We start from the raw sequence: 24,875 nt of genomic DNA, 5'->3' as shown, positions 1-24,875 counted from the left end.
TTATCTATTACTTGTGCTAGCTGCTGTCCTTCTCCCCATCTGCTGTGAATCTTCCTTTATAATTTACAGATAATACATTGTCAACACTACTATTCCCTTTAATCTGGTGAAAAGGGATTTCTTTTTGCCACACTAGACATGGAGTACATTAGTTTTTCTATTGCCCTTCACATTCTTTTATTGGTAAGGCAAACTGCATCCTATTTCTTAAGTATACCTGGTTCTTCCTTGAACTGTCCAGGCTTTGCAAATTCTTGTTGTTTCAGGAGGACAAGGCAGATGGTTAGGTAACAGAGAGAATTTTTGAAAGGAAGACTTTCCAATATATAATTCTAATTGATAAACTGAATACCATGTGTTTTTCAAAACTCTCTGATGTTTTAGCTCACACATAAGAAAATTAGAAAAGTTCAAAAGGTATAGGTGGCCATTTAATTTGGATATGATTTCTAATCCTTCCAGAACTAACTAAAACTTTTCCAAAATTAGCTGAAATGTGTTCTAGGAAGACCCCTTTATCTAGAGAGCTTTCTTTGGTTTGGTTTGGTTTTGCTCTTTCTCACTGGAGATGTTTGTAATTAAATTCTATTACTCTGGAATCTTATTAGTGTCATTATTGAATGCTTTTCTGAAATTGCAGGCATCATGGATACTCCCTTACGATGTAGTCCAGATGGTACATTTCAAGGGATGTGCATAATTTACAAAGGGTCATTTAGTGAAGCTTTATTTTAGAGTCCTCAAGTGGCAAGCTCTAATTACAACTATGCCAGCTTTAAAATATTCACTAGTTTTCTTTCAATAAACTTTTCATGTCAATTTTATCACATGTGAACTTTTTTCTTCATAATTTTTGCTTTTTGTTAAAATACAAAGTTTAATTTTCAGTATGACTTTGAAAGTGCACCAAGTAAAAATACCATTCCATATTGTTTATCTACCAATCAATGCATCTATGTCCCATACTATGTACCATGGTGGCCATCTAATTTTGGTCCTTGAAATCTATAGTCATGGTTGGTTACAATGTTGAACTAGACTACTAGACATAGTACTAAGAACCTTGAATTCAATGTGTCATTTCAAACCCAACTCTCACTCCGTCATACAATGATACAGAACTTCCTGAATCTCAATGTAAATATATATATTTCTGAACATAGAGACTTACATCTTGATTGGACATATCCCAGTAGGGTCTCTCTCCATACGACATCACTTCCCACATAACGATTCCATAGCTCCATACATCACTTGCTGATGTGAATTTACGATAGGCAATTGCTTCTGGCGCAGTCCACCGGATAGGAATCTTGCCACCCTGTGAACATTTGAGTCATAAGTTATTCCCTAAGTACATCTCTGCTGTGCCATTTTAAATTCTGAATGTAGTTACTGCTTGCCAAGCAGGACAACAGCATTTGTGAGATAGCTCTCAAAACAATAATAAGAGATTTGTTTATTTTAACTAAAGTCTTCTAGGTTGAGGCAGTTCTCCTCGAATGTTTTCTTTAGTCATAGGGAAGTGAATAAGTAATATGTCCAATTATTTTTTAAAAGCCTACCTATTATCTGAGCTCTGCTAAGGCAATATTGTAGAAGACAGAGAATCCCAGGGTTTACAAAGTGCATATATTTTACATGGCATATCAATGGATATGTAGCTGATATTCTTATTGGATTCTCTCACCAAGCAGTACAAAGGAAGGCAATGCTTAATATTGCTTCAGAAATAAAGAATGAAGGAATTTAAATATAAAAATGTCTATCCATCATCCTGTCTACCTACTCTTATATAGCATAAGAAACATGCCCAGTACAGCTAGAATTATGCTAAATAGGCCCTTAAAGGTAGTCAAATAATATCAGATACCAGAGCTATTACTGATTTTAATGGAGTAAGGGCAGGATTTTAGTTGTTGTTGAATTTTTAAAAACCTGAAAAAATGGTATAGTACTTGAACACTACCCAGGGAAAGTTTAACATGCACTTTTTTTTGGCCTCAAATGTCTTTTGTTTGTCTATACTTATGTGCAAGATATTTTTAATCAAATTTCAAATTTCCTAGGGTCCCATCTGGGGAAATTAATTCAACTCAAATTCAGACCCTTGAGCTGTCCAAACAGTCATCATTTAAAAGTTTTCTTTGCTTTATTAGGTAGGGCTACTACGCAGGATAATAAATTGTACTGGAAATTGCTTTGATACACTGCAGTATACCCTGAAAAACCGATGGATTACATCCATACTTGTTACAGACAGAAGGACACTTTTGCTGTCTTCTGCCTTTGAAAAAATATTTGGCTAAGGTTTTATCTATGTGAATGTATGATTCTAGAAGGCTCCTTTAACTTTCCTCTCTCTAACATCTGGGAAAAAAATAAAAGACCTTCAACATTCACAAAGATATATTCTTTTCTAAGTGAATGGACTTGGAACTTAAAAGAGGATATGTATAAGAATCAAAATTAGAGCCAAAGTAATTGAATACTACCCAAAAACCTCCACACCAACCAATCAAAAAACCCCTCAATGCTTGGGATTGCAGATGCAAAATGGTGAGTGTTAACGGGGGAAAATGGCTGGTAACTGTCTGTTTCATGTTGGTTTTAACAGTGTCAGCCTTAATGGCCAATAACTGTTTTATGATTCTGTGTTTATTCCATTAGTATTTTATATTTAGATTGTCAAGCTAAGATAGCATAGCCATTAGCTGTATGTTGAAAACTTTTAACTGTGCCTAATCCCTGCTTATCTACCCAGAGTAAAATGAAGGCTGTTAGATACTGGAAAACCTTGCATAGTATACATGTTTTATAAATCCTGTATATGCATTCTCAGATTTGGTAGCCAACCAACTAGAAACACTGCTATGTCTTATTTAGAATAAGGATTTTTTAAAGAATAGAAAAGAGCCAAACAGAAAATCTAAAACAGAAAGGAAGGAAGGAAGGAAGGAAGGCAAGCTTAAGTATAAAAAAAAAAAAATACAATAAGTGAAACTACCTCCTGATTTTCTCAGTAATTGATCATCTATTGTGTAAATTACCCTTGATACTTGCTTTTCATTCAGCTTGTTCTTTTTTTTTTTTAAGACATCCTCTTATTGTTCATTAGCACTTTGCCTAAAAAAAAATGTAGAAGGAAAGATAATTCCTTTTGCCTCTAGTTTGTGGCTTTATAATATGGTCACACATGTAGAATCAGCTTCAAAATCCCTCTTTTTTTGGAAACAGGATTTAAACAGGGGATGCAGGAATAGGAAGAGGCTCTAAAGGAAACTTAAAAATTTTAAAAAATCAGAAAGGGGCTTCAACATCAAGGTGAGAAGAAAGGAACAGTTTCATCAGCATGAAACCCAGAGGTCACAAATCTTCCTTACCCTGGTAGTGTAAGCTGCTTCCGGATCGTCCTCGAGCACTCGGGACATGCCAAAATCAGACACTTTGCAGACCAAGTTGCTATTAACCAGGATGTTCCGTGCAGCCAGATCACGATGCACATAGCTCATATCAGATAAATACTTCATTCCGGACCCAATGCCACGAAGCATGCCCACCAGCTGAATGACTGTGAATCTGCCATCATTCTTCTGCAGAGGAAAGGAGTAAGGAACAGTCCTATTAGTGTTAGGCCAAATTAATTATCACCAAGCATTTATTACTTGAATCTTTTTTGGTATCTGTATCCGGTATGCAATGAAACTCAACACTATTTCCGGGCCTTTCTGACCAAAGTCACTAATTCACTAGTAGAGTGTACTCTCGAAGCTGGGTTTGCTTCCTGTGATAGATGGAAAGAATCCAACTGTAATGAATCTATAGCTCAAACAGCTCCTCGATTCAAGAATAAATCAAATACTACCCTCATTGAGCATGGATTATTTAATAGCCTTAAAAATCACATAATTCTCCATTTCTCCTCTTTCTTCCTTCGCCCCATTAAAAAGGTCTATGAATACCACTAAACAGAATGGATTCAAGGAATCTGCTACAGTTTTCTAAACACCAACATTCTTGGGTTTAATATAAAGTAGACACGTACCCTGAGGAATGCATCCAAGGAGCCATTCTCCATGTACTCTGTTATGATCATTACTGGTTTACCTAGAGTTTTCAGAAAGAAAAACACAAACTCTTGATGAGCACTGCAGTTAATGAGATAAAAATGGGCTGTGCACAATTTCACTGCCAAGACACCTGTCTTGTGCGATCTAATTTAATTAAAACAAGCCAAGCTTATGCCTCAGCTGTGGGGAGCTAGGAATGAAATATTAAAAGGAGGAGTAGGTTTAAGTCCCATCTGGAAGGTTAACCCTTTGGGTGGCTTATTGACAAAGTCTTTAACTAAAGTGGCCTCTGGTATCCAGGGAGCACATGAATGGATAATTGCTCTCTCAAGCAAAGGGGAAAACGATAAATGGGAAGGCCTGTTTAAACAAGAAAAAATCTTTAGGATAATTAATTTATTTTGTCCCCAGAAGAGCCACTTGTGCTATGCTAAAGAAGGCAAAGGACAGAGAAACTTTTTTCTTTCTTTAGAGAAACCGAAGTTTCAGGGAGCAGTAGCTGTGCTGGATATTTCATTATTTAGACACATCTTAAATGCCAAGCATGCACAACATAACACTGAAAAACTTCTTTCCCCTTGTGTTGCTCGGGTCAGGGCTGTATCCTTTCTCTTCTCTTTCCCTACATATGAATAAATTTATTCTATTTGCTTCCCTAAACTACCCACTTCAAAAAACAAACAAAAAACCAAAACCATCACAGAAAAGTTTCAGTGATTTATTTCATCTAAGACAGCAATTTAAATTCAGTACTAGAATAATCTTGTTCCCCTCTCCCTTTTTTTAGCAAAGAAATCAAAATGATTTTAAGGTCTAGGAGGAGTGGGGTAGAAACAATATTTTCATTTCACTTTAGTTCTCTTTCTGAGGATCTTAGGAAATAGAGTGATTCTTCAGTTTCTTAATCATTGGCAATGGACTCAAGGTCTGAAATTCCTGCTTTCTAAAGGGTATTGTTGGGGGATGGAGGTGGTAATCCTCAATTTTTCTACTAAGGAAAAGGTAAAAGAGTAAAGAGTCTGTGAAAGATTCCCTTGGAAGAAAATAAAATGTCTGTTCGATACATCAAAAATATTCACAGTTTTGTTGCCGCACTTGTTTGGTCTGAGACACGCAGTCAGGGAAAATAGGCTGAGATATTTCACTGCTAAAAAGAACCCATAATTATTCTAAACTAATACATTTTCCAATCAGAGACCCTGTCAGCTTGTAATTTCTGGAGTGCGGAAAGGGGAAATGTCTTCACTTTCAAGGCAACAATTTTGAAGAGCAGAAGTTTTTAATTTTAATGAAGTCCAATTTATCAATTTGTTCTTTGATTGTGTTTTTGATGTTGCGTCTTAGAAATCTTTTGGAGGCAAACATTTTGGACTAGAAAACAATACCGTGGAGATTTTATTTTCTAGTGAGGAATGAAAGCTGGCAGACAAAATAGGGATCTTGGTGCAGACCAAACGATTGATAAAATCACTTCCAGTCCTTCCCCTTGTCTGGAGGGGGTGATCCCTGGACATCTTTGGATCTTCCATTAGAAGAAATAGGAAGCACTTAGTTCTCAGATTCATTTGCCCTCTACATCTGCGACCACAGTCTTCTGACAGAACAAATACATCTAAATGAGTTTTAATCAACCTGCCTCCATCAAAAGATCCTTTGTCAACTAATGAGAAAGGGCAGCCTCTCTTGGTCGTCCATTAACACCTACTTCCATTTCACCAGATTCCTCCGAAGCACTGGAGAAGAGAGCAGAGGATCTAAAAGAGTTGGGTAGAGGGGAGGATTTATGGTCCTCCTGTCAATTTTGAAAAGTTACTCAAGTAACTGCTGGTAATGAATTCACACTCTTCCATTCTACCCTTTCACCCTCGCACCTCCGTAGGCCCACTCTTGGCACCATCTTCCCAATTTGTCTGCATTCCTTTCTTCTGTTTATTAAAAGTATCCATTTGTCAGAATCTTTTATGAGCTCTCCAAGAGGAGTATAGATGAATGTCTCCATAAGCAGAGGGGCTTGTAAAATGGGCCTGGGCCGGGTCTGTGGGCAGAGGGGGCTCCTTCCCTGCAACAGGCAGGGATGCGGTGGGGAGGGATGGGGAGGGGGGAGGGGATCTGCTCGGGTGGAAATGTTAAATCATTTTAATTCAGTGACAACTGCATTATGCAAATGCATCCAGTCGTTTATAACAGTTACAGCTGTAATAGCTACGGGTTTTAGAGGCGCGTTGGGACTTTAATACAAAGATCCCCTGTTTCTTCTCTCTTCTGCAGAGGTGCTATGAAAATCACTGTCTGCGGCAGGAAAAACACCCTAAGCTGAACAGAGCCTCCTTTTTCGAAAATGGACCTGCAGAAGTGTTTAAAGGGAATGTTATCTTTTAATTAAAGTAGTGAAGGGCTCTGGGCAGCCCTGAAGGCCACAGGCAACAGAAAAATATCCTGTCTGTAAAACTAATCTTAAAAAGCAAATAGAGCTATTCTATGCTAATTATAGCCTTCACCTTAGGCAGAAAATTATATGTCCTTAACACCAAGGTGCTTTTTTCTGAAAGATTCTAAAGATGGGGAAAGATGTACTTCTTAAGACATAATAACATTAGTGAACACTTAAGAGTTTTTTTTAAATTTGCTATTATGTTAATCAATCTAAATATTCTATTTCATTCCAAAATAACCTTATAAGACAAGTTCTATTTTTAATCTCCATTTTACAGATGAGAAAACTGAACCAGAAAGGTTGAGCAACTCGTTAAGGTCACGTGCTTTAGTCTTACAGCAGTTGAGCCAGTAGGCAGGTCTTTGATTCCTAGGCCAAGGGTCCTCAAAGTGTGACCCCCTGGGCTTGTGGCATCGCCTTGCTCTGTGGTGAGCCCTTTAGAAATGCCACCTCATGGGCCCCACCCCACCTGCTGAATCAAACCTCTGGGAATGGGGCCCAGAAAACTGTCCTAACAAAGTTTTCCAGAAGATTCTTTTGTGTGTTTAAATTTGGGGACCTCTAAACTAAACTTTCACTTACTTGTTAGGAACCTCCTCATTTCGTCTTCCTAAAGATTTTGTACCTTGAGTCCTACTGGCCCTCTGCTTAGACCTAATGTCTTCATTTTCCTCTTCAACCTATCCTCCCCCGACTGCTTCACCCACTAGGGCAGCCATATTCGAGCCAGGCTGCACGTGTTGATTGAAGATGCTTTGCACAGACACCTCAGTTCAAATAGGAGAGGCCTTGGCCTTCCAGGAGAAATAGCCCCAGGCTTACAGGATCCCTGACTTGCAGTAACTGTAGCAGGGACTATGGCTTCTGGAACACAGCCACTTCACACAGTGGCTGCTCCAGCTGCACTGTCTGTGTGGCACTTTATAAGTTGGTCTTAGCCGGCTTTACGGAGGTATTCAGGGTTTGCTTCGCAAAATGCATCTGTTGAGCTGTGTCGTATTTTAACTGAAGCATGGTTCACAGGCCCAGCGAATGCTAATGGACTAAAAAAAGGAAAGTTCAACCAGGTGTTACTGTAAATAGGTGCTGAACTGCAACAGCCATAAATCAGGCAGAGCAGACAAGCAAATCCCCCAAAATAATAAAGATTCCCAAGATTCACTCCCTGCATCTGGAATTGAAGCTTCCAGTACAAGGTGTGACGAGGTTTTGTTGTGCTTTATATGAAAAGTACTTAAAATTTATTTTGCCTACCATCTGCTTGTGCCTATCCTGTGACAACCAGTTTGGCCTCGCAAAGATTTGAAAGATGGCACGGCATACCAAAAATCTGCAATATTAATTTCTCTAAAATATCACACAAGCTGCCTTGGAGATAGGGTATCAGCTGAAACCATAGACCCACTTAGAGCTGACTACAAGATTAATGACTTGTCCTGCACTGATTTCCTCCTATTAGCAATCAGTGGGTCTGCTCCATCTGTCATTTCCCTGGAAAGAAAATGTGTGTTTAATTTCCCAGTAACTTCTAAGTTGGCTTTGTAAAGGGAGTGACCCACGTACATTTCGTGACAACGCCTTCCAGGTGAATGATGTTTGGGTGGTCAAACTGTCCCATGATGCTGGCTTCACTCAGGAAGTCTCTCCTCTGTTTGTCTGTATAACCAGCCTTCAGAGTCTTGATGGCCACACAGATCTCTCTCTTGCCAGGCACTTTGAGACGCCCACTGCATACTTCACCAAATTCACCTTTGGGAGAGAAAAGAAATCTACAATGGACCAGAAATGCATTCAAGATGAAAGTGTAATAGCTACCATTTGTTGAGTGCTTGGTACATGTCGGGCTCTGTGCTAGTGCTTTCCATAGATTATTTCATTTAGTCCTTCCCACAACCCCGAGGTAGGTGCTGTCTTCAGCTCCATTTTATCAGAGACAACTAAGGCTTAATGAAGAAACCTGCCTGAAGTCTTATAGCTACTAAGACACAGAGTGAAAATTTTGAATGCAATCAGTCCGATTTCAGATTGCACATACTTACTCATTAAGTTTTTTCCTAAGAATAAAAATCACATTTTGCCCCAGAGTCCTTTATGGCACACCGCATTTTATACTTCAAATAAGGGAATTTCATGTACACAGATATTTACGTATATACATATACACACTCATACACATATATATTTAAATAATTCACATGCATATATATTTAATATCTACCAAGAAAATAGACTCATTCACATACAATCGGATACTTACCAACTCCTATAACTTTTTCAATCTTAATGCAGGACGCGTCGATTTCTTTGGCAAATTCTCGAACTGCTTGGTTAGGATCTTCATATGTAAAGGGATCCACGTAAGTTCTAACACCTAAGTGATAAAGATGTGATAGGTTGGCTGAACACTTCTCAGGAACCAGTATTGAACATAAGTAATTTGGGTCTAAAAATACTGAACACCAGAAAAGTTGGGTTAGATGCAAAGTCTTGACACAGGAAAATGGTAAATTCTCACTCTGGTTTTCATTAGTGGATAAACAAAGAGTTGTTAGCTACTTAGGAGGCTGCAGCTCTACTGACTTCCTGGAATGTCTTCACACTTCAAGGACAAGATTTTAAAAACAACCCATCCCATGGAGGAAAAGAGAATGTCTCTGTAAGGAAATCTGGAATGTATCAGCTGAATACTACTGTCCCAAGCAGTCGCTCATAGGTCCTTTGTCCTTGCACTAAGTCTTATCTACCACTGTCAGCTATCCTTCCTGATGGAAGATAATAGCAACTTTTTTTTTTCAATTGGCCACATTTTGCCCAATATCTGGACCAATTAAATATGATCTGGAATGTATCAGCTGAATACTACTGTCCCAAGCAGTCGCTCATAGCTCCTTTGTCCTTGCACTAAGTCTTATCTACCACTGTCAGCTATCCTTCCTGATGGAAGATAATAGCAACTTTTTTTTTTCAATTGGCCACATTTTGCCCAATATCTGGACCAATTAAATATGTGACTGGATTAACAAACTGTGATTAAACCAAGGTTATTATAGACAAGAGGGATAATACCAGCTAGTTGATTTGGGAATATAGACTCTGGACTGGACCTCCACCTGTATTCTGTTTTGGAAAGAAGGCATTATAAGCAAAGATATCCAAGTTCTCCTGGAAGCTTCAGTGGAGATAACTGTTGAAATCTAATTGTGAATAGTCTGTCCACCAGGAGTGTAATTCAGACATACCTCATACTCACTTGCAAACTACACTCAGAATGTGAGTTCAGAGGCAGCCCAGTGACAGACATTTGGACCAAGAGGAAGCAGAGATTATGAGAGTTTTCTCCTGCATTTGCACCTCTCCCTCCTAGAGCTCCTGGGGCACTGGGACACTGAGAGAATGTAGGACACCAATTGGCACAGTCCCTCTAATATCCTGAGTCTGTCAGCCTTGTCCTCATCTCAGCATCTGCCATTAGGAATAACCTACTTAAATCAGCATTTTCTTGCTACTTATTTTTAATATGTTGTTTTTGCTTTTACACACATATACCATGTGAAAATTTTTAAAAGCATGCTTTAAGAAAGGAAACAAGGTGAACAAATGGAAAGTTGTCAGACATTCCATAGCTCCCATCAATTTCCATGCTCTAGCCCAGAAAATCTTCCTCAAGATATTCTGGTTACTCCCAGTCTCTGTCTTCTTTCCACTTCCCTGCACTAGTGTGAGGGACTGACAGCATGTGTCTATTTAAATGCAAATAAGTTAAAATTAAATTTAAAAATCACTTCCTCATTCACATTAGCACATGTGGTTATTGGCTAACGTATTGGACAGTGAAGATCTAGGAAATTCATCTCTGAAAGTTCTGTTGGATGGTGCTCCTGGTCAGTCGTCAGCACTGTCCAGTTAAAAGTCTTCTACCTTGCTTTAAGCATTCGAGAGCCACTGTCAATTTATTCTTTGAACCCATTTGGAACATCAAAGTAACTAGAATCCACTAAAAAATTATTGACAGTCACAAATTCTATACCACATATAGCTGTTCTTCGGGAAGTAGTAATTACTCTTCAATTTTGTATTCTTTACCTCCCCACACATTTTTAGCTTCTACGAGAAGAATTACCTGTTAAATCTTGCAACCCAGCTATGAGAATAAGCCAGCTAGAGCAAGGCTTTTTCAGGGTTGAGGATAAAATCATGAAAAGGAAGAATCTAAAGGAATTTCCCCACTCACCCCCGATCTTTAATCTCATTTGAAATAATCCTGAATCACCTATTTCACTTTGATATTCTTAAAGTACATTATTTGAATAAGGAATATGTAATATAATATTCATAGCCACATTAATGTTATTTAGACCTTTCTAAACTAGAAAATGAGACCTACTAGAAAAATAAAAATTTTAATAGAATTATTTGTACCTTGATTCAAATGTTTCTCTTCATCTGCTTCTTGTTTTGCTTTACTGTATTTACTCCGTCTGTTAAAAAATTTTTTTAAAAAGGAAAATTATTTTCCTCCAGCACAAAAGCTGTAACACAAGCCATGGGACAAAGTTCTTTGCTACCATAATGTAAGTCAGGCAGATCCGCCATACACATTTCACAGATGAGAAACTGAAACTTACAAGAGGTGAAACATTAATAACAAGGTAAATAATTTGTCACCCGGGTAGTGAGTCATGGTTTCAGGCCCAAGCAGTCATAGTCCAGAGTTTCTGCTCTTGACCACAATTTTAAACTGAGGTGTATTACAATAGATAAAGCAAATATTTTGTAATTATAATTTCAAATTCCCAGAGGAAATTTATCTTATTGAAAGATAAGTTTATTGGCTAGTTTATCCACACACACACATCCACACACACACATCCACACACACAAATACACACGCATACTTAATGAAAATAAGTTCCCATGCATAATTCTGCATAAGTCAAATGGCAATAATGTTCAGTATGTGATGGGTAATAGTAAGTCATGCTGCTATAACACAAAACTCATCATCATAACACACGATATTCTTGAAACAATAGTTTTGTGGTTACTGGTTTCAATTACTGCACACAAATTCCTAAATTATTAATAAAAATTTACAAAGTAAATATTTGCTTTGTACTGGATTACATTCCTTAGAATTTTGTAAAAAACTAGTAAGAGTAAAAATGAGAAGTTTTTGTCTGCTTTATCTAATTCTTTTTCAATAAAATAGCATATGAGCTCAAAGTTGGCATTCTGCTCCTATTTCTTGTTGGAGTGATATCTGGCTCTGTTATAAAGCTTTGGGAATTAGAAATCCTCAGTACATACAAATCTGGAACCAGCGATACATACACATACACATCTATCACTTATATAAACGGGAAAATCAACTCAAGCCTTGGGAATTAAAAATCTTAAATATATATATAATTATTGAATCAGCAGAATATATATTACTTAAAGGGATTGGAGAATCAACTCAGTTGATATTACAGCTGTCCAAGTTTAAGCAGTTGAGACGAAATTAATGAATAAAATGTATACATGTATGTTCCTTTGAAAAACATAAAATGTACAATCATCTTGTGTTTTCTTAGAGCTTCAAAGATAAGTTAAGCTAAGGCTCTTACGAGGAAACTGAGGCTCTGAGGTGAGAAAAGATTCCCCCAAGGCCACATAGCATCTTGGCAGTGTGGTCAGAATCTGACACTGTAACTCCTCAACATTGAACAGGCAGAAAGGCCACAGGATCACGTAAAAGAGAAAACAACAGAGAGCCCAGAGGAGCCAGGCAGTGCCACTGGCGAAGCAGCCCAACTAGGGTCACGTGTTCAAAGCTTCCCTCCCACATTCCTCTCCTAATCGTCAGCAGTGTAGGAACCAGGCAATCAGACCCTCAGAGCCCACAGATGTGTCTCTGTGTGGATAATTCCCTTGCAAGTAATAATACCTTGCACTTTTACACTGCATTTAACTTTTCAAAGCGTTCTCATCAAATATATTATCTCCTCCCTGAACTGTTTGCAAAGCAGGAACCAGCTTAGCAAAACAAGAGACCCCGGTTAACACAGTTAACTGTGAAGTGTATATTTCAGTCCTAAATCATAGCTTACATTTTCCTTTGCATTTCATTTTTTAAAGGGCCTTCAAAGGGTCTATTATTTAATTGCATCTTCACAATAACCCTGTGAAAGCAATCAGGTGGACAGGCACACTCAGTTTCAATTGTACAGTTGGGGACGTAGAGCCAGAGGAGCAAGTGATTCATACATGTGTCGTCTTAGCAAGTACAGGATTTTGTGAGCCTTAATCCGGCCCACAACTTCGCAGTGACTCTCATAGTGTAGATTAGTTACACAAGGATACCCAACGAGAGTTAATTATAAGCAATATTACATTTTATATCAGTAAATCCACTTAACTTGAATTCAACTGCTCTTAAACCCCATTGCTTCATCAAAGAAATTAAACAGGTTTAACTACCCTGAAACTAAACAACTCTCTATAAAACACAGAGTCCTCTGCAATCCTCTCCCCCTCACCTCTCTTCTCTGCCCTCTTTTAAAGGAAATGTAAGAGTGTTGGGTCAGAGACTGCAAAAGTAACATTTTATGTCAAGAAGATGCCATTGCTGGGTCCCCAGGGTGTGATAGGGTCCTGCCAGCCTGAGAGATTGTGTCTTATCAGAGCTCCTAAAAGCATTATCTAAAATTACAAGCATATCTTCGAAACCACTTAAGATCTAGAATACTGATTGGAATTTTTTTCTTTAAAGAAGGAAAAAAAAATGCATAGAGCCAGAGCTTTCGTACCAACTTTAAATTGTCGGTGAGTTAGTCAAAAACGTGGCACACGCCATAAAAACACATGGCCTGAAGCTGCCCAGGAGTGTGGTTATCTGTTTGACATCAAGCACATTCATTCAGTATGTGCAAAGCCAGAGGAAATACAAAATGGCAGGGTCATTAATTACAAGGCTGACACGCCCATCCCTGTCTTGGACTTCTAAACACAGAAGGAGGAATTAAATTAGTGGCGAGGGGGTATTTTTAAAGACTCTTCTTTACTTGGAGTGTTATTTGGAGAAGACCCTATAAGAGTTCAGGGAATGCTGAAAAAGAAACACGAGGATTACTGTTCAAAGGCTACTTATAGCCTCTTTGCTTTTTAATAATACCTTGAAAACAAAAGTGCCTATGTCCCTCTCTACCTTTGCCACCTGATGGTCCTTTTTCCTTGGCTCAGGGTAGGACAATGTGGCTCGTTATTGTCCCAAGAAAGAAAGCCCATTGACACTCACTATTAGGTCAGCCCGCCCGGAGGAAACCGCACAGCCTGAAGAAGTGCTAACTCTAAAGTAACATGGGAGGCTGATCACCTGAATGGCAGAAGGAAATCTTTGTTGAAGATTTTCTAATTACGGAGACGTGAACAAGCTGATTAGAAAGGGGAAGAAGGAGGAGTGGTTTGTTAGCAAATGCTCCAGAAGGACACATGGAACCCTTCAACTGCAGGAGTCATAGAAAAAGGCAGGTGAAACTGAAAGAGTGTGAGCTGAGCCCTCCTCAGGCCCAAGGGGCACGGAAATAAAGGTATTAACCCACATTGTTGGGGAACAGCAGGAGCCCTCCCAACCCAGGGTCCTTGCTGGCACCTTGACTATTCAATAAAACAAACAGAATAGAGATGAGGGAGCATGGCAGGGGGCAGCATAAACCCTGCTTTTATTAAAGTACTAACTTCCCTGATTAAGTGGACAGATTTGATTGATGTGGTTCACTGTTCTGAAGCTAATTAGTAAAAGGTAAGTAATTATTCAGCTGCAGTGCATATTAAAGAAGATAAAGCAATGTAATGACGAGCATGGCTCCAGGAGGACCCTTCCCAGTGTTGAAATGGCATCACCCGGGAAGATTCATAGAAGCCATTCTTCTTTTTCCTCTTCCTTAAGCTGTCATTGTTCCCGCACCAAATGATGTCTAAATGTTCTTCACGAGCAACATTTTGAAGTGGTTGGAATTGAACCATACAATTGCATGCAAGTTGTTTAGAAATGTTCCCGAGGTACCATCTGCCCCCTAATTGTGTGAATTTACATGACTTCATCAGAGCCGATTTAGGCTAACATTTAAGTGCATTCATTCTTATGTGATCATAATATTCTATGGAAGAAAATTAGAGCACCAGGGAAGATAGATACAGGCTGAACAATAACTGTTATAGCATTATGTGAACGCTTAGCTCCAAAGCGGAAAATCTTAACTTTCAATAAGAAGATAAAACAAACTTGCAAACTCTGACTGTGTATTGTGTATTAGACTTGCACATTAATTCAACAAATCTTACCAACATCACTAAGAGGCTCTTGAAATTTTGGTTCGGTAGAACTGCCAATGTCAGCTTTTTATGTAGGTCGATTTTTTCAGTTAAGAAAATGTTACAATAATATATCTACGTCAGTATTCACAGTTAGGAGAGCTGGACTCCTGTCCTGATCAGCCAACTAACGAGCTATGAGATCTCTGTTTATTTCATTGTTTAACCTTTTCAGGCCTCCAGTACCTAATAGTAAATTTTGCCATAGACACTTCATTATTTTTCTTAAAATCAATTCACTTCTTTTCTTTATTCAGATAAGGGGGGTACTTTATAACATTAACATATAAAAACCCAGTATCACTAGTAATCATTAGAAACAGAATAAAAGCAGCCTATGCCCTGTTATCAGTTAATTAATACTTTCTCCTAACCACCAAATTTTCCATTAAGAATTAGGGACTCTTATTGTATTCTAGTCCTCAAGACTGTTTCTCATATTTGAACAATAAAATAGAATTTGGGGGAAACATACTAGCTTAAAACAATCTGAATTAATACTAGTTTGGGATGGTTTTGAAGGTAACCTGATGAAATCATTATAAAAGGGGAGGGGATGTCAGAGAAATTTAACACAGGTTTAATCATTAGTACTGAAGGTTATGACCTTATAATTGCATTTTATGATGTCATTGTTAACAGTCCCTTTAAACATCACTTTAAAAAGCAATAAAGAAAGTGGTTACACGGTGGAGATCACAAATATATACATATATAAAGTGAAGAAATGGTGCCTTGCTGCTAAAAGAATGTGTACATGTGGTTTGGGATGAAATTTCTAGGGACAGCATCACATAGGAACAAGAAGTGTCGCAGTTTAAAACAACCTGGATAGCAGGTACAATTATGTATACCGGGAAGCTGATAGAATTTTGAAATTGTAACTTGAGTGATCAGGAACACAGATCAAAGATGTCTATAAAAATTATAAATTAATTTGCTTAACATAACATGGATGGAAAAAATATACAATATATCTAAAATCAAGGTACTTTGTATAATATCTAATTTTAAGTATGTAAATAAAGTTTATAAATTTACTAGTTTGATTCTTTCACTGAGATCCCCAAATGCTTACATGTTCAAGTTGGCCAACAAAAAAAAAGTGGATCTTCTCACTAAAAAATTGGAGATCATTCTGGCTTGTGGTAGGCTCAGGCTTCTCGGTATAAATGAAATATGTACAATGAAATAAATGAAACGATTGCTATAAAAAAAAACCCAGCAAGATACCAACAGTGAGCCTGAGGCTGTTTCCTCTTTCTTAAATGACAAATTAGCATCAAACAGATTTTCTCTTTGAGGTCATCCAAAGGACTGAAACTTTTCTCACTCTGTGAGTCCCTGCCCAAAGACTTCTTTAAAAATCTCACATGCTACCAGCAGTGTGGGATTCAGTTCAAGTGGACCCCTACAAGGGATCTATCTTTAGCATCCTTTCTGGCATCAAAATTTTGTGGCTCTGAGAAGCAAGCAGCAGCCCCACCAGCAAAAGACATGACTCTGGTTTTACAGGTTAGGGGGTTTAATCTGTTGCTTTCTCATACCGCTGGCCAAAGTCTGGCAAGATTATTTCAAGGGTACCATTTACTGCCTTTCATTTGTACTAAAAGCCTGGGCCAGGCTTTAGTCTGCACTACCTGTCTCCTCTCCGTTCACCTGTTCTTGTCCCATTTAAACATTTGTAGTCCCAGATAACAGGGGAGACAACCTGCGAGAGGAGAAGAATTGGCTGAGTGTGCATGAGCCACTGCAAGCCTGTCAGCTACCTGGCTCCAGGCAGCCTTTCCCATGACAGCTTTATGGCCGACACTAAAGAAGAATCAATATAAGGGCAAGGGGTTGACATTTCATTTTCTAAAAAGTGATCCATTGAGGACCAATCACCAAGCACTGTTTATCAGCCTTGGGAAGTGACATTTTTTTTTTAATGGGGGAGAGGGACAGGAATCATCGCTGGGTAACTCGACAGGCTCAATTCTCTAAGGTGGGGACTCATAATTGGAAATCCGATGCATCCTGCTATCAATCCTGCCTTATATAATAAAGTGATCAATAAAAGCAGAGAGGAAATTAAGTCATCAAACATGAGGATGCAATTTTCTATTGTCATGGCTTTTAATAAACTTGTCTCTTTGCATTACATTTTCATGTGGTTTTCCTTTCTTTTTGTCAAAGCCAATGTTTTAAGCAGAACATCCAAAAGAAACTTATAATAAGGCAACTTATTTCTGATTACTGGAGTTTGATGGCTGTATTGAGGACCACTTGAAATAAAAAAAAAAAATCTAAGTGAAAGAGGGACTACAAGTAGAGAATGTTTCTAACCAACATCAAAAAGATGGTCAAGATACAGATAAGACCCATTTTCTGCAAATAAGTGTTCTGAGCATCACATTGTGTTGCATTTTATCAAATATTTTTTGAGGTAGAGGCAATTAAGAAAACATTAATATTTCTATACATTGTGAAAATTATAGAGACAGAAATATGTAACACTAAAAGCTCATGTAATTTCTACATACTCCCTCATCCTGCTCCCTGTCCCCACTATCAGATGGATATATCCTAGGGGTTATAGTTCCCCAAGTATTTACATGCATGGCACATGTAAATACACATTAAGTGGCAATGGACAAGAAAGAGGGTCATCTTGATCGGCTCCCAAAATCAAATGCCAGGGAAGGAAAGAACACAGGGGAGCAAAATTGTATTCAGGTCAAGTTGAAATTTCCAAAGGCTGAGGTATACTGCTCTTTAGGGTATGGTAGGCATGTCAGTGTCTATATGTATGTTTTCGTAAGCTTGTATTACAGCAACAGGGATGAGTATTTACTGTGGATTTAACTTCTTCAAGATGGGACTCACTGCTCTAAGCAAACACCTATTTATAGATTTTGCATCAAAAGGAATAAACACAATGACAAATATAGATGTCTGGGCAGAATGTGGAGTTGTTCTACACTGTCTTGTTATTAGCGTGAACATAATTGATCCCTATGTACCAGGACACTTTGGAGAGTGAGGGTGGGGGTGCGATACTAAGAAATACATGTAACAACTGGGACCATCCAGGCAAACTAGATTATATGGTCATCACCCTAATTATAATTCGTGTCAGAGTGAAGTAAAGGCACGGTGACTTGCCCAGGCCAGTGAAAATAGCCAAAGGCACTGTTGTGACATTGGTGAGATCATCCACGGGCAGAGAGGGACAATGGAACAGACACCATTCTGAGAGCCAAGCACGGCCACCGGTGGGGCCAGTAGTAGTGGCAATACTTATCACTGCTGCAGTGTAATGACCCTGGACAAGCCCTACATATTCCTAGCGTCACCTTCCTCTTCTACAACATGAAAATCTTTTGATTTAAGAGGATCATTTTGACATCCCCAGGTTCTGCCCTTTTTCACCAAAAGCCCCATCTTGTGAAACAGTTGATGGTATATGGGGGCAAAGGTCAGGAAAGAGGCAGATTTTCACACAGAGAAAACAGAGAAGGGCTAGATGTGGGCACAGGGTGATGATTCCTCTGGAGCCTCTGGGCAGTGTGGACGAGCAAATTTACTCCATTCATGGGTTAATAAAAAAAATTAGCAAATGGAGACAACAACAAGAAAAACTGGTTCAAAAGAATATGCAGCCAAGCTGCTGTTATTTCTCTCTCCTTTGCAGATCATTTTTTAAGTATCAGGTTAGACTGTAGGGGCTCATAGGATAAGTAGTCTGTGGTTTGAGATTCATTTCCAAGAGCAATGCCATGCCCACAGTCTACTCTGTGGATATTCTCTGGAAAGGCTGATGCCCTATCCTGAGTGAAGATGGTGCATGTAGTCCCTATTTCTTTGCTTTAGTTACCATTATTGTTAACCAAATGTCAGGCTGAAACACCTACTGTGTGCTGTATTATCTATTTTGCCTATCAGAATTCTTCCGTCAATAACTGTTCAAGGCAACTAATGAATATCCCTATTTTATAGAGGAGAAATAAAGACTCAAATAGGTTATGTGACGATAGCTGGCAAATGGCAGAGCTCAAATTTTGGGCCCAGCTTTTTCTTGCCTTTCGCAGTAAGCCCAGGCTTAAGAGAAGGATAAATGTAACACCTTATAGCTTAGAGGCTCTAGAAAACTCGCATTGGCTTGCTGTTCAGTTTGGTTTCCTGGAATTAGTTGCGTCTTTCCGGAACTCTCAGCAGTGAGGACTGTCACCAGGGTACAGGTGGCAGCTTTGGTAGGGATGTGAGAGGAAGATCAAAGCAACCAGGAGGGAGCTCGGGATGCAAAGGCCATGTTTACGATGCTAGTCAAAAGCCTTAGCTTTGTGCAGAGGAGACAAAAAGCTCCCTCCTAAAAAAAAAAAAAAAAAAACGGGGAATGGGAGGGGCAGTGCAATTGAGTGGCTTCAGTGCTTACCTCCGGCTGATGACAAAAGCTGCGATGAGAATGACCACTAGCACCACACTGCCTGAGACAGAAACCAGAAGGACTGTGGAGTTGGCTCCATCTCCAATGATCCGGGAAGGCACTGGGAATGACAGTTACACAGGGGTCACCTTCGGGAAAGTACTAAGAGGTAGAACTTCTGAATGGGTGACAATTTTCAACTTTGTGAAGTCATTCAGAATGCTCACAGCCTCTCTGGCCCTTCGTTAAGTATTCATGCAACAGCATTTTCTAAGACAGCTTTTAATGAGACAAAGACATTCTTTTTATAATTGTATGAAGAATTTCAAACAGAAGACTCATTAAATCCTATGACAAACATAATTCGTTGTTTTTTTCTTCTTTTCCTTTCTAGCCCCATCCTAACATTAAACATAACGATCAAATGTATTCCTTAGTGAGAAAGACACTAGAACACTTCAGAAAGGACAGTAGTTTTCAATGTACCTGCTTCCTCCATACCTATCAAAAACCTGCCTGTTATTGCCCAACTCAAAAGCCACTTCTTCCTGGGAGCCTTCCTGGATGATCCCCTAGGACGTCAATCTGCTTCAGACTCAACTCTACTTTCTCTTCTGCTTTTTGTCTCATTTTTATGTTATTTCATGATTTGTGAACAAAATTACTTTATAGAACTGATGTTGAAAAATCTGCCCCATGGCAAAAATTCTGCCCCACCAACTCCTCACCAAGTGGGCCCAATTTTGGTTTGTTAATTAAGGAAGTGGAGATGTCTTATGCAAACTTGTTGTTCATGGGTGGGCCCCTCTATAAACATTTTTGACTTAACCAACCAGCTGATTCAACTCACAGTGCTGACATGTTTGAGACATTTTAAAAGGAGGTTTTTTTTAAAAAAAAAAACTGACTTGATTTAAGCAGATTCCTAGAAATAAGTAAAAAGAAAAATATTTTTGGCCCCTTCTTTAGTCTTCTCAGGGAGAAAGCTCCCTATCTTAATACAGGGTAGCTATACAACCCTCAATTAGTCAATTTAGTAATCCCATTTTTCATGGTTTATAGAAGGCTCAAAATAAGGGGAAAATGGGCAACATTTTTTATTTATATAAAAAGATAGATCAGATATTATTATGAAAAATGCTCTTCTCTAAGTAGCATGAAATTTTCTGAGTTGCAGACATTGGCTATCCTATTTCAAGCAACGTTCATTGCAGCAGAGCGTTTGCCTCGCCAAAAATTATGTACAGCTCCTTAGATTTCAGCGTAATGGGATTCACCCTGCACTATAAACAGAGCCTCAGAACTCGCTGAATCTGGGTGGTCCTTGTTACCTGTGTTAGTTGTGACCTCCAAGGGCTCACTGAAGTCTCCATAGCCAGCTGCTGTCCTTGCTCGCACGTGGAAAACATAGGAAGTCAGAGGGTTCAGGCCTTTGATATCCGTGTTCCTGGCAGCTGTCCGAACTATACGATAGCTTCGCTCGTTCTGATCCTATATTATGAGAAGATAAAATCAAAGAAAGTGGCAAAATAAATCCTCTGCTTACTCTAGGCACAATATTAAAGGACCCGAGCTAGTCCACTAGCAAGTTGAAAGTAAATGGAGATTGATAAACTCTCTAAATCCTATATTCTCTGGAATGTTATAAGTACTGTCGTTACTTCTTACATATTGAAAGAAATGTGGAGTTCAGATACGATTGTTGTTGACACTGACCACATCCAGATCTTTAGTCATAATCTTTTATGAAAAGAACATTAAATGATGGTTGGTGGCTTTTCTAGTTCCACATCCAGCAATTTAAAAGGAGTAACTGTAAGAAGGTCCCTTGTCTTTTTCTATTTTCTATCTAGAAAACGTCAAAAATGTTGTAATCTAGTTTCAATGAAAAAATCCTATCCCTTTTTTGCTTTTAATAAGAAAGCCAATAAGTGATTATCTTTAAAAAGAAAGTGAAGACAATTGTTCATTTTCTAGACAACCTTGAATGCAAATAGCTCTCTTTAGAATTCTGTCCTTTAAGAGAGAGACAAGTTATTTGTAAAAATAATGCCTTTCTATAACTTTAAGAGGTTGAAGAATGTAATTTGCCTTCCCCAATTTTCTATTAAAAGTCATCAAAACCCACACCTTTATTCTGAATAGCAGTGATCTACTTAAACAGATCATTATTTCAACTTTTAGGAGTCACTCTCCCTGATAGAAGGCTCATAGATTAGAACTTCTTAGCTATCTTGATTTCTATTACTAGAAAGAAAAATATAGTTGTATTAGAACACAATATATTATTTTCTATTTTTTCAAGATAACTAAATAAATAATAAATATCATAATCAGACTTAATTGGGAAACAAAATGTGTTTGGTTTTGGGATTTGCTGGTATTTCACAATTTATAACTGGCAAACAAACACCTAAACAGAAGGGAAGGAGGCAGGGAGAGAGGGAGGGGAGGAAGGAGAGAAGGAAGGAAGGAAGGGAAGGAAGGAAGGAGCCTTATTCATTCAAGTCATACCTTCTCATAGTACTTGACTTCATACTCCAAGATTACCCCATTGGGCCGATCTGGTTCCAACCAGGCCAGTGCCACACTATATCTTGTGACTTCTTTAGCCTGGACCAAAGCAATGGATGATGGTGCTATCAGGGAAAACAAAAGACAAAAGACATTTTACTTTAAGAAAAACAAAAATGTTTTTGGTGGTATCAGTCAATAATTTCATCTTCTTTAAGAAAAGTGTGAAGGATTGTTTTGTCTTCCTCCTGACCACTTTACTCTTCTCCAGTACAAAAGCATACCATTTTAAATCATTCTCTCCAATATATTTTTTTTTTTGTATGCAGTTTGTCTTAAAAATACAACCTCTAAAGTATAAGCCTGGTGGGTCCCCAGGCCTACTGTATAACGTCTGCGTCATCTAGAGCCACTCCTTATAAAAGGCTGTAGGTATAGAGAGGGCTGTCTGGTTTTGACCCTTTGCAAGCGATGTCAGCCTTTGGAAGACTTCTTTTAATCTAAGTAAAGCTACATCTCATCCTACCTCCAACTATTACGAGTGTCATCTTACTTGTCTTTAATTTTATATAAACAAGAGAATCTGCAAGTCTTCCATGAGTACTGTAAGAAATGCAGGAAGGCAGACAATTGACATACTTTCCAACATAAATAAAAGTATTGCTTAATTGTGGTAAGATTTTTCGGTTTGAACAGCACAAATAAAGTAATGATTGTCTCCCTGGACAAGTATGGTGCTTTACAACTATTTTACAGGAGTTGACAAGTTGCTTTTTCCTGTTGAGTAGCAAACCTTCCTCTTTCCACTGAGAAGGACACAAAAGCAGCCCTCTTCTGGGCATATTACTGGAGGTGGGGAGGGGGACAGGCTTGAGATTTATAAACCCAGGCTGCCTAACGCTTGCTTCTCCGCTGCAGTGGCTGCATCTCAAGCCAGCTGCCATCAAGCTCTGCAGTGACAGACAATGGCTGGTACAAATGTGCAGTCTCCAGGGAAAAGAGAGCATTCACAGAATCCTCAACCTTATCTAACAACGCTGGCCTGTAGAACCAGAGATTACGGGGTCTTCTTAAATCCAATGAATATTCTTTGTTGTTCCCAAACTGTGGAAATATGTGACAAAAAACATCAAAACAATGTCCACTGAGGAACAACAAATGAATGTTGGGTCATCTTCCTGCCCTTCCCCAATACACACATGACTATCAACCCCTAACTTAGAGGGAAAAGGAGAGAAAGTGAAATAAATTGTCACTGAAAATAGAATGGGAAAAGCTTCAAACCTGCTTGACCATATCTGATGGGTACACTGATGGCAGAGAGACCAACCAGACACACGACAGTCACACAAGGGAGCCTTACAGCTGAATCCAGTCCACAGGGACTGTCTACTGGAGGTGGGTATTTGACAGCCCGGCATCTCTGTTAGGGATGCCTCGAGATGGTCACACACACACACACACACACACACACACCCCTCCCTATTTTTCTATCTTTCTCTCTCTCTTTCTCTCAATCCCAAAGCTATTCCAGATTGGATCTCAGGCATAAACACAAGGGAAAGACACAGTGGATACACATCCTCCATCAAAGGCAATCCCAAGGTTAGTAACACCAAAGTGGGTGAACAATGCTACATGCAGCAGACATATGGAAGCCCTGAACATCTGAGGGAAATGAAAAACGGAAATGGGCTCATTACGTGCATTAAGGCTCCCCCCCACACACACACACACTCATGCACACACACACACACACGCACACACACATCCATTTTCTCTCTCTCTTTCTTTACTGGTTGACACAGAGCCATTGTCCAGCAACATGCAAGAAGCAACTTTCTTAAATATAGAGGTAGCAAGGAGGCTTAGAGAACTGCCTGGCTGTGAAAAGTCATTTCACTCCAGGTAATAAATATATTGCCTAACAGAGCACTTTGGCGTCCTCTCCATAAAAGCGCCTCTTTAAACTCTGATGTTCAGGATTGGGAAATGAAACAGAAAAGTGAAGTCGTTAGAAGGAAAGCAGGAGGGAACAAAAATCATAAAATTATAAAACGAACTTTCTCTCAGCGATGGTGTGGGTCAGGTCCCGACAATCGCCAGATTCCTGGGGGAAGACTTGCCGCCTGCCCTCGGGGTGTGCTAAGGGCTCTCTCTGGTTGGCTTATCACTAAAGTGCTGCATGTGGGAAGCGAATCTGATTTTAGAAGTTTGAGCAGCAGCGTTCCTGCGACCATTCAAAGGGAATATGAGCCCCACTAAGATGCTCAAAAGATCTCAAGTAGGGAGTTAACAATATAATCATGTTAAATAATAGAATATTTCTAAGGCAGCCCTACTTGGAAAAATGACATGCACAAATGTGAGAACAAACCAGTGGAGTGTACCTTGACTCCGCTGTCATGAACACGGAGGAAAATGAAAGATAAAAAGAGAAATATGAGTAAGAGGAAAGCAGGATTGTATGAAAATATTAATAGAACACTATGCTGAGGACAATCAGAAAACTGCTAAGTTGACATTTGTCTTCGGGATCTACTATATAAATAAATGCAACCAGGGAAAAGTAGAATAAATAGATCTAATTCACAAAAAGTATTACATTGTGTGGCTGTAAAGTCTGAATTCTTTATTGAACAGATGTTCTCTGGAAGAGCATGTTATCAGGGCACAGTGACAAAAGCAAGCCATGACCAAGTGAGGTGGGGAAAGGTACCGAAAACATGCAACTACACTGCGGTGTGATGTGGCAGTCACTCCCCACCCTGGAAGGAGAGCTTCTTACCCTCTCTGGCTTCTTACCAGTTTGAACACCAGTTTGAAATAAGCTGGGTTTTGCCATACGGCCACTTTGGAAAGGAGGCAACTTGGATGTCCTCCACATCATAAGCCACATAACGGCACTTCCCTCACCTTTTCTACCCGGTTTCCAAGACAGCCTCCAGCTCTACATCTGGAAGCCATCACCCGACTCTGTGTGCCTGCCCGTGGCTCAGTTCCCTAGACAAGGCACTTGCCAATGGCATTTTCCAATGTTTCCTCTACCCCAGTGGCTCGCAAGCAGCAGAGTTCCATGCCATACATTTGCTGC

At 39.1% G+C, this 24,875-nt stretch overlaps 1 protein-coding gene across 2 annotated transcripts in view; it reads right to left on the bottom strand.

The window, feature by feature from the left end:
• The window catches only part of EPHA4 (EPH receptor A4), a 137,456-nt gene that overhangs the window by 11,300 nt on the left and 101,281 nt on the right, over positions 1-24,875 (bottom strand). The window contains exons 6-14 of one of the 2 annotated variants that reach the window (XM_045560355.1): positions 21,782-21,906; positions 20,599-20,758; positions 19,277-19,388; positions 10,924-10,982; positions 8,762-8,875; positions 8,068-8,253; positions 4,046-4,107; positions 3,384-3,593; positions 1,172-1,321 (exon numbers count right to left, since the gene is read on the bottom strand). In XM_045560355.1, the coding sequence (XP_045416311.1) occupies positions 1,172-1,321; positions 3,384-3,593; positions 4,046-4,107; positions 8,068-8,253; positions 8,762-8,875; positions 10,924-10,982; positions 19,277-19,388; positions 20,599-20,758; positions 21,782-21,906 (1,178 nt within the window). Of the gene's footprint in view, positions 1-1,171; positions 1,322-3,094; positions 3,127-3,383; positions 3,594-4,045; positions 4,108-8,067; positions 8,254-8,761; positions 8,876-10,923; positions 10,983-19,276; positions 19,389-20,598; positions 20,759-21,781; positions 21,907-24,875 lie in introns of those variants that run through there. The other variant, XM_045560356.1, reaches the window with a different exon arrangement.

This window comes from Lemur catta, chromosome 8, assembly GCF_020740605.2.
Source record: "Lemur catta isolate mLemCat1 chromosome 8, mLemCat1.pri, whole genome shotgun sequence".
NCBI classification, from domain to species: domain Eukaryota; kingdom Metazoa; phylum Chordata; class Mammalia; order Primates; family Lemuridae; genus Lemur; species Lemur catta.
This window is presented reverse-complemented; position numbering and strand designations above follow the sequence as displayed.